Here is an 11251-nt window from a genome sequence, read left to right on the forward strand (position 1 = left end):
TTTTACTAAAATCTCTGTTTTAGAAAATTGACATTCTGTTATTGGGATGTTGTAGTATGAAGAAATGTCGTCTGTTGAGATGGCTAATTCATATCCGTCCTTTTTTAATATTTTTGTTAATTTTTGTAAATCGTCATATAGTATGTTTACGTTAATGAGTCTTGGAGGAATTTTCCCTATTTTGCAGTGTAAGTGTGTACTTGATTCCCTTTCATAATTTATGAATTTTATTAACATTGTAATTACATAAAAAATGATTTCTTGTACCCCTTTTATCTCTTTGTCTATTTTTGCATTTTCTAACAAACCGTTATCCCTTTCTTCTTCGTAAAATTGTTCCAAGCTTTTCTTTAGAATCTCTAATTTACCCGCCGTTATTGTTGTGTAGTTAAGTTGTTAAGTTGGGTTGTAATAGTATTTAGATCTTTATGATCTGATACGAAAACATCTCTAAGTCTATCGGCTTGTTCCTTTAATTTTTCTTCGTTAGTGTAAAAATATTTTATTTGTTTTTCTGTAGCTATATTGCAACAGAAATTGTAAAAATCCCCTATGAATTGTATTCCCCTTCTTGTTCTATAGTTTTTGATTTTATTGTTACTTATTTCTTCTAGTTTTTCCATGTTTTTTTTATTTTTGTCTATGTTAGAGTTTATCAATGAAGAGTGTTTATCAATGAAGAACATTGTTTTAGAGTATGACAGTAAGTTGTGTTTTTGTTTTTACAATATTTTTCTACTTCCAATAAGTTATTTGAAAAGTTGGATTCTTCTGTTATTGTCTTTTGAGTATATATTAAAGGGATGCTCTTATCATAGGTAATCGCTTCCTTGATTTCATTGAAAAATGCCCCTGATGATACAGTGATACTCAGTGGCTCCATTGGACTACATGTTCTCAGGATGAACATACATATTATTGTGTACTGAAACATATTCTAAAACACAATATGATTATAAAAAAAAAGGTGTTGTTACGCTCTTATTATTATTTAGTTATTATGTTATGCTATAATTATTGTTAGTTCTTACTTATATTATTATTTATTTTTTTTTATTTACAGTTAGTTTTTATTTAGTTAGTTAGAGAATGGTTTTAATCTTTGAACATGTATAATATCTGTGGTTTGTTTTCCATTCAATATTAATTCTATTTTGTAATTTACATCCGATATTTTCTCTACTACTTTAAATGGTCCTCTGTACTTATGAGCTAATTTTTTTGTTTTATTTGGCTCCTGAAAATGAAATTTTACTAATACCTGTTGACCTGGTTCAAAAGTAATTGTTCTATGGGTTTTGTCATAATCAAGTTTTTGTTTTTCCTGTTCTTTTTTTATTATTTCTGGTATTTCTTTACGAATTTTTTGTAGTTTTCTTAACGAATCGTTAATTTTGAAATTATCACTAGTTGGTATAATTTTATTATCTATTGGTTGGTTTGCTTCCATACCGTGTAGTAAATAAAAAGGACTAACTTTAAGTCTAGAACTTGGACATGTATTATATGCAAATACAATCATTTTGTAATAGAGTACCCAATCTTTTTGATTTTTATGAACATAATGTGTAAGACTATTACATATTATTTTATTCATTAGTTCGGTCATACCGTTTGTTTGTGGGTGGTAAGCACTTGAGAATACTTGTGTAATACCTAAAAGTTTACATGTTTCTTCTACTTCTTTATTTTTAAAGTGAGTGCCTCTATCACTACAAAAATATTTGGGAACTCCATATGATGTTATCAATTCCATTAAAAATTTTATTGTTTCTGCCCCAGTTGCGTTTGCAACGGCTTTTGCAAAAGCCATTTTTGTTGCATTGCATGTTGCTACTATTAAGTATTTTTTTCCATGAGATGGAGGAAGTGGTCCAAGATAGTCAAAGGTTAACCGTTGTAATGGTTTGCCTGAATCTATTGGTATCGGCTGTAATAATCCTGGAGTTTTTCCTATCGGATTTTTTACTAATTGACACGAAACACAAGAGTTAATAAATTTTGTAGTGTCCTTGATCATATTATTCCAATGGTATTTTAATTTAAGTTTTGCAAGTGTTTTTGTAATACCGAAATGTCCGCTAAATATTGATTCATGATAGGCTTTTAAAATAGTATTAATTAAATTTTTTGGGATTACTATAAGTTTGATCAGTTCATTTTTATTCCATTGTTTATAATAAAGTACGTTATCTATCACACAGTATCTTCGTGATTTTTTTTTATATTTGTCACTGCCTATATTTTTAAGACCTATTAAAATATTTGAACAGAATTCGTCTTTAGACTGTTCAGTTTTTAAAATTTCTATAGACATTTCTTTTTCATTATTATCAATTTTTCCTATTTCTGTTAGGTGTATGGGAAATCTAGATAAGCTATCTGCTGCTAAGTTAGCTGAGCCTGGTTTATGTTTAATTACAAAATCATATTCAATTAATTTAAAAATACTTTTTGTTATCCTAGAAGATGGATTTTTCATGTTTTTAAAATATTGTAAACTAGAATGGTCACTAAAAACTGTGAATGTTCTGCCTAACAAGTATTCTCTAAAATAATTTATTACAAATACTACAGCTGCCATTTCTAATTCTGTAGTTGAACAATTTTTTTCCCCTCCTTTTAATTTTCTTGACGTATATCCTATAGGGTGTTTTTTTCCGTTTTCGTCTTCTTGTTCTAAAATGCCTCCTAGTCCTTCTAATGATGCATCAGTAGTAATAAAAATTTCTCTCCCGTCTTTAAAATGTGCTAATACCGGAGCCGAAGTAATGGCTTGTTTTAAATACTCAAAAGCGTGTTCTTGTTCTTTTTCCCATTTAAATCCTACATCTTTTTTTGTGATTTCTATGAGTGGGTTAGCTATTTTTGAAAAATTTTTAATATATTTCCTATAATATGAACAGAGTCCAATAAATGCTCTAACGTCCTTGATTTTTATTGGTTTTGGAAATAATTTTACGGCTTCTATATTTCGTTCTAATGGTTTTAAACCGTTTTTTGATATTTTTTGTCCTAACAATTCTATTTCTGATTGAAAAAAATGACATTTATTAGTTTTTAATTTTAAACCTATTTCATTTAGTCTAATAAACATTTGTTCTAAATTATGTAATGCTTTTTCGAATTCGTCAGCAAAACAACATATATCATCTAAATATGCTACAATAGACCTATATAAATATTCGCTAAAAGTTTGATTGATAATTCTTTGAAAAATAGGCGCTGAATTTTTCCAGCCTTGTGGTATCCGTTTAAATTGAAATAACCCGAAATCTGTTGTAAAAGCTAATTTTGAGCGGTCTTCTTGTTTTACTGGAATTTGGAAATAGCCTTGTGCCATGTCTATTGTGGAAAAATATTTTGCTCCTTCTAACGCTCTAAATATATCTTGGGCGCGTGGTATTGGATGTCTATCACTTATTGTTTGTTCATTGAGTTTCCTAAAGTCTACCAAAAAACGATATTCTCCCTTTTGTTTTTTTGGTATAAGAAAAACTGGCGCTGCATAATTACTTTTGCTAGGCTCTATTATATCGGCTCTAATCATTTCGTCAGTTAAAAGTCTAAGTTTTTCTCTTTGCGCGGGTGAAACTCTATAAGGTGCCTGAAATATCGGATTTTCCGAACTTAATTTTACTTCACATTCTTCTACCTTTGCACAATTTAAATCAAGTTGATCAGAAGTAAATAAATGTTTATATTTGGATATTAAAATCAATGCTTTTGCCTTTTGTTCTTTTGTTAAATCGTTTGATATTTGTATTACTGTCCCTTGTTTATCGGTTATTTCATTTGGTAATTTATTTATTGTAAAGACGTTAGTATTTTGTTGTATTTCACCTATTACCGTGCCTTCATATATTTTTGTGTATAAATTTGAAAAATTGTAAATTGGAATAGTTGTTTCATTTTTCTTTAAAATATTTGTTTCTAATTTTAAATAATGTTTTTGACTTAAGCGATTCACTGGATTTATAATCATTTGTTTATTGTCTATTTTTATATCCGTTTTAATTTGTATATTAGTTATTACTTTCGGTGGAATTAAAATATCTTGAGTTACTATAATTTTTCCTACTATATTTTCTCTTTCTTTTTCTTTTTCTATGTTAGTTACCCCATTGTATTCAACCCATATTTTGTCCATTTTAATACTATCTCCCGTTTTAAAATTTATTGTTTTGTTATCAAAGTCTATAACTAAATTATATTTCAAACAAAAATTATTACCTAATAAAAATTCGCATGTTAAACCTTTGATTACGTAAGCATTAATTTCGTATTCCGTTTCTAATATGTTTATTTTTAGTTGTGTCGTACCCATATTTTCTAGAATAGAGTTGTCAGCTCCTGTAATAGTTGTTTGTTTTTCTGGTGTTATTAAATTTTTATTTTTTATGAAAGAATACTCAATACAAGATATATTTGAACCTGTGTCTATTATTGCTTGTTTTTTTTTATTTTGAAATTGTATTTCTATGGATAAAACCTGGTTTTTCTTTTTAATGTTATCTAATTTTGTTAATAATTCATTTTTATTTTGTCCGAAGTTGTTTTCAAGTTCTTTTTTATATTGGTTAATTTTTTCTATGTGACCTATTTGTATATTATCATACCAGTTTTTTACAAAAAGTATATGTTGTTCTTTTTCTTTTTTTGCTATTTCAGTAAACTGTTTTTTTTCTTCCCGAGTTTGTTGTCCGATTTTTGCTTCAAACCCGGTCTCTCTTAGTTTTTTACATTATCACACTGTGTAGCATAGTGTCCTCTTCTCTCACATTTATAACACGTTATATTTTCCATTTCACCTCTCATTTCTTTTTGTTTATCTTTATTTCTATATTGTTCCGGTGTCCTTGATCTGCTTTGTCTATCTCGACTATCTTGTATCTTATAATTATCTCTTTGTGATTCTCTAGTGTAACTTTGTTCACGTGAGTCTGGTCTCTCTCTTGAATATGATCTATCTCTATTTCTACGCTGATTATCTCTCGAAAAAGATCGGTTTCTATTATATCTTCTTGAATCCCTGCTTGATTCTCGCGATCTTCCTGGGTATGGACTTTTGTATCTATATTCTGGTTTCCTATAGTAATCTTTATTTCTATTATAATCACGGCCTCTTGTCTCATTATTTCTATAATATCTCTTGTTTTCATAATCGTCATAATATCTATTTTCTCTAAAATCTACAGATCTATTTGTATTCTTTCCCAGCATATTCATTCTTTTGACTTCTTCCGTAAGTTGTTCTATTTTTAATAATAAGTTTTCAGTGTGTTCCTCGTTCTTTTTTATTTCTTTATTTTTATGAAACTCTTGTAATTTAGTCACTTGTAAATTCAGTAAGTCAGTGTAATTGTTAATTGTCGGGCCTCTGTTATTAATTCTATGTTGCATAAGTTCGTATTTTTTTAGATTTTCTTTTAATTTTTTTAAAGTTGTATTATCTTGCATAGAAATTGTATGTAAAATATTCTCTTTTAGTCCTTTTAAAATGTAAATGCATATATCCTCTTCTTTCATGTGAGTTTCAATTTGTCTGCACAAACTTTCGATCTCAGCCATGAAACTTGTTGCCGACTCTGATTCTCCCTGTCTCCTATTTTCTAAATTTGTCTTTAAAATGGTAGTGTAATCAATAGGTAGATATTGATCAATAAACGCATCCTCTATCTCTTTCCATGTCCAATTTGTTTTTAAATTATTTAAATTGTCTAAGAAATTGCTCGCAGTTCCTTTTACAAACATTGGTAAAAATTTTAGTTTATCTTTTTCGTCCCAGTTATTAAAGTCAGTTATCATAGAATATTGTTTTAAGAATTTCTTTACATCCTCATTGCCTGTAAAATAGTCGGGTGTCATTTGTAAATTTCTTTTTCTGTCGGTCATGTTTTGTAAAATTTTTAACTCGTTAGATGATTGTTTTTTTTTATTTTTATCGTCGAATGACACTTCTTTATTTTTTTTGTTGTCAGAAGTAATATGATTTTCACAAGTATTATTGCTAATTTTTAAAGTATTTAAATTGTTTTCTTTTTCTGAATTTTCTGGGATAATATTCTTATCTTTGTTATAGAAACTTTTATTTAAAATGTTAAACCTATCGAAATTGTCACTACGGTTTCCTTCTGTGTTTTGTTCGCTAAAATTTAATAATTCATATGTGTTGTCAGAGTTATTTATGTATTGATTTTCACCGTTATTTATAATTTTTTCGATTGTATTAGTTATGTCCTGAGCTTTGGTATTGATATTTTCATATAATTGTTTTGATTTCTCTACTTCCTCTTTCGTTTTTAAGTTATAATAGTTGTTATCTTCCTCTGAATTTTCCTCAAGCTCAATACCTTCTGTTTTGATTCTATTTTCCACTGAGATATTAATTACAGCCTGTTTTTCTCTTTCTGTTAAAGTTTCTCTAATATCGTCAAGTTCTATGTTACCTTTAAAATATTTTGATAAACGAGCTCTTAATTCTCGAACTGTTCCAGTTGATTTTAAATTTTGTGATATACAAATGTCAATTAACTCAGGTTTTTTTTTATTGTAAATCTCTGTTAACGTTGTTATTGAAAATTCTAAGATGTTATTTTTGCTCATGTCCTTTAAAATTAAATTTTTTTTTTTTTTTTTTTTTTATTCGAAAAAATTTTACAGTATGAAGAAGTTTTGGAATTATTTTTCTAGTATAATGGATACTCTAATATATTTTAAAAAAAATATTATGTGTGCAACAACACTCAAAAAAAAAAAATTTACTTTGAAGTAAAATTGAGTATACTTACCCCTGTTGATGTTCTCGATATCGCTCTGAACGATGTTGCTGTCGAGATTGACCGCGTTCTGGATTCAGGGAACTTCCTCTGCTTTCCGTCCAATGCTTCAATAATGTCGTTGAATTTGACTGTGTTAGAAGAAGAAAACGTTCTTCCTGGCTTGTTGTCGAAAATCAACTTCGAAAAAAACTTCTCAAATCCGTCGAGAAATATCGTGTATACAGTCAATCGTATACACAAATATATACGCGCAGACTTGGTTTCGTAAAATAACGAAAATAAAATGTTCGTATGTACAGACAATTGTACACAAAAAAATGTAAGAACACACACACACAATTTAACTTTGGTAGGTAACGAGCCTTAGTTGGGCGCCACTTTGTCGTATACGCCGATCAAATCGTACGTACAGACATAAACACACAACAGAATTCAATATTACACTTTAGAGAATATAAGCCCTAAGCAGTGGTCGAGTCACACGACCACACACCAGAAGCCCCTTTATTATTCATCCTCCTCTCTTTTATATCATATCTTAACCTACTTACACATATTTATTGCTTATATGCTAAAAGTTATTACAATTGTTGTTCTTATATCTATGTTAAATATTTTTTAAAATAGTGTTTAGAGTTAATACTTCCTATGTTCTAATTACAATATGTCATGACTACGAATTTACAGTATTGCTTAATACAACAGTCCCCGTTGTTAAGAAAAAATATGTCCTCATATTTTAAATAGAAGGAATATTTTGATTAGTTGTTATAATAAAATATGTTTATGTTGCGTTTTTTTTTTGTGGTAGTTTCTGTCTGAGTAGGCTTGTGTTGTTGTCATGTTTTATTCTTGCGTCATTCTTTCATCTGTTGTTGTCCATCATGTGTCCCAAACCTGTTGTTCATGTTCGTGGTAGGATTGTTCGATCTTTACATGTTCGTTGCTGTTATATTCGGTTCATGGACGTAAATGAGTTGTATGATTTACGTGATGTGATCATTCTGTCTCTTGCGGTGTTGGATTACTATAACAAGTCCGACGCCAGTGATCTTTATGTGTCCTACGTCCGCGGTCTGTACCACGTGGACGTTAACTTGATCCGTCTGCGGCGTTTTCGTGGGGCACTTTGTTAAATTTTTGTGTAGAGTTTCGAATGATGATTTTTATTTGACTGTAATTTCATATTTTGTCTATTGTTATATTAGTTAGTATATACATAAATAATTTTCATAACCTTATTACACTTTTTTTTTTTTTTTTTTTTTTTTTTTTACATACGATTCTCGTTTACATCCACACATTTTGCATACAATTGATTGATTCTTATAAGCTAAACAATTTTGTTTGTACTAGTTGTGTGCTAGTTTACAAGTGAAAAAATTTTAATTATGTAATAGTGATTCATTATTATTTACATATATATATATATTTTTTTTTTTTTTTTTTTTTTACATATATGTTTAAACATACGTAAGTACATATGAATATAATAGTATTAATTTTGATACAGTGATTATATATATATTTTTTTTTATTTAGCGATTTGCCTGTGTTGGAGGTTGCCGCTATTGAATTTGTCGTTCCTGTCGATTCCTGTGGATTTAGTTTTATTATTTTAATTTTAATATGAAATGTATGTATTTGTATTAGTTAACGTTGTATGTTTTAAGTTTAAATGTATCATCTAGGCGGAATAGGTGGGGGTAATTGGTGTGCTGTCATCATTAATTGTACTGCTATTATTATTGGATATATTTTATAGATGATAAATAGTATGATTATGGTTAATATGGATAGCCATGTAATATATATAATATCTCCCAAAAGGTCATTTATTAGTCTTTGTGGCATTTTTTCTAAAACAATTTCTTTGAAATATTCTTCGGGGTCTTTTATTTGTTTGTTTATATGAAAGTTTGGGATGTTTTTTTTCCAATCATGATTTAGTATTTCAGTTAAATTTGTGAAAAACATTTTGTCCTTTTGTTCTTCGTGTATAATTTTTAAAGATTTTAAAGTGGTCCAAGATATTGGTAACACTCGTTGTATTGTTAGTGTGTTTGTATTAATTAACTCGCAGGGATACATTTTTGGGATTATTACCTTTTTATTTTGTAATAGTTCGTGGTCACACGGTAGTTTTACTTTAATTAGTCCAGGGTGTTCATAATTAATTTTTAGTTCTTGTATTTCTGTGTTTTCCCCGATCCCGTTTCTAATAAATAATGTTGGTTGTGGATTTGTAACTGCGAAAGTATGAATGCCTATTTGTTTAATTATTGTATCGTCATTTTCGTCTTGTGTTACACATTGGAAGTAACAGTATTTGTTAATTTCGTTTAGGGGTGAATTTTTAAAAATTGATTCGACACATTTTGGCGTTAGTGATATATCTGAAGAAAATTTTGGAATGTAACATAAATCTGTAACAGGAGGGTCACAGTGTTGTAGACCTATTCCTGAAATGATCCTATGTTCATTATTTATTTTATTTACCGCTACGTATGTTTTTTCGGAATATATAATACACGTTGAATTATTTGATTTAAAATGGGCAGGGATGTATTGAAAAAGTTTCCAATTGGTTTTTATTTCTCGGATCGGTATTTTTAATTTTACTAAAATCTCTGTTTTAGAAAATTGACATTCTGTTATTGGGATGTTGTAGTATGAAGAAATGTCGTCTGTTGAGATGGCTAATTCATATCCGTCCTTTTTTAATATTTTTGTTAATTTTTGTAAATCGTCATATAGTATGTTTACGTTAATGAGTCTTGGAGGAATTTTCCCTATTTTGCAGTGTAAGTGTGTACTTGATTCCCTTTCATAATTTATGAATTTTATTAACATTGTAATTACATAAAAAATGATTTCTTGTACCCCTTTTATCTCTTTGTCTATTTTTGCATTTTCTAACAAACCGTTATCCCTTTCTTCTTCGTAAAATTGTTCCAAGCTTTTCTTTAGAATCTCTAATTTACCCGCCGTTATTGTTGTGTAGTTAAGTTGTTAAGTTGGGTTGTAATAGTATTTAGATCTTTATGATCTGATACGAAAACATCTCTAAGTCTATCGGCTTGTTCCTTTAATTTTTCTTCGTTAGTGTAAAAATGTTTTATTTGTTTTTCTGTAGCTATATTGCAACAGAAATTGTAAAAATCCCCTATGAATTGTATTCCCCTTCTTGTTCTATAGTTTTTGATTTTATTGTTACTTATTTCTTCTAGTTTTTCCATGTTTTTTTTATTTTTGTCTATGTTAGAGTTTATCAATGAAGAGTGTTTATCAATGAAGAACATTGTTTTAGAGTATGACAGTAAGTTGTGTTTTTGTTTTTACAATATTTTTCTACTTCCAATAAGTTATTTGAAAAGTTGGATTCTTCTGTTATTGTCTTTTGAGTATATATTAAAGGGATGCTCTTATCATAGGTAATCGCTTCCTTGATTTCATTGAAAAATGCCCCTGATGATACAGTGATACTCAGTGGCTCCATTGGACTACATGTTCTCAGGATGAACATACATATTATTGTGTACTGAAACATATTCTAAAACACAATATGATTATAAAAAAAAAGGTGTTGTTACGCTCTTATTATTATTTAGTTATTATGTTATGCTATAATTATTGTTAGTTCTTACTTATATTATTATTTATTTTTTTTTATTTACAGTTAGTTTTTATTTAGTTAGTTAGAGAATGGTTTTAATCTTTGAACATGTATAATATCTGTGGTTTGTTTTCCATTCAATATTAATTCTATTTTGTAATTTACATCCGATATTTTCTCTACTACTTTAAATGGTCCTCTGTACTTATGAGCTAATTTTTTTGTTTTATTTGGCTCCTGAAAATGAAATTTTACTAATACCTGTTGACCTGGTTCAAAAGTAATTGTTCTATGGGTTTTGTCATAATCAAGTTTTTGTTTTTCCTGTTCTTTTTTTATTATTTCTGGTATTTCTTTACGAATTTTTTGTAGTTTTCTTAACGAATCGTTAATTTTGAAATTATCACTAGTTGGTATAATTTTATTATCTATTGGTTGGTTTGCTTCCATACCGTGTAGTAAATAAAAAGGACTAACTTTAAGTCTAGAACTTGGACATGTATTATATGCAAATACAATCATTTTGTAATAGAGTACCCAATCTTTTTGATTTTTATGAACATAATGTGTAAGACTATTACATATTATTTTATTCATTAGTTCGGTCATACCGTTTGTTTGTGGGTGGTAAGCACTTGAGAATACTTGTGTAATACCTAAAAGTTTACATGTTTCTTCTACTTCTTTATTTTTAAAGTGAGTGCCTCTATCACTACAAAAATATTTGGGAACTCCATATGATGTTATCAATTCCATTAAAAATTTTATTGTTTCTGCCCCAGTTGCGTTTGCAACGGCTTTTGCAAAAGCCATTTTTGTTGCATTGCATGTTGCTACTATTAAGTATTTTTTT

The 11251-nt window shown here is 28.5% G+C and overlaps 1 protein-coding gene across 1 annotated transcript; it reads right to left on the reverse strand.

Annotated features, from left to right (window-relative positions):
* Positions 1–739: 739 nt before the first annotated feature.
* Positions 740–11211, reverse strand: LOC112680741 (the record flags this gene model as incomplete). Its single annotated transcript, XM_025550928.1, has 4 exons — positions 11010–11211; positions 10564–10751; positions 6792–7037; positions 740–937 (listed from the first exon to the last, which is right to left on the reverse strand). Coding segments are annotated over exons 1-4 (834 nt in total), but the record flags the coding sequence as incomplete, so codon positions are not given.
* Between the last annotated feature and the right edge of the window lie 40 nt (positions 11212–11251).

Source organism: Sipha flava, unplaced genomic scaffold, assembly GCF_003268045.1.
Source record: "Sipha flava isolate LNK unplaced genomic scaffold, YSA_version1 18025_pilon_pilon, whole genome shotgun sequence".
Classification (NCBI taxonomy): domain Eukaryota; kingdom Metazoa; phylum Arthropoda; class Insecta; order Hemiptera; family Aphididae; genus Sipha; species Sipha flava.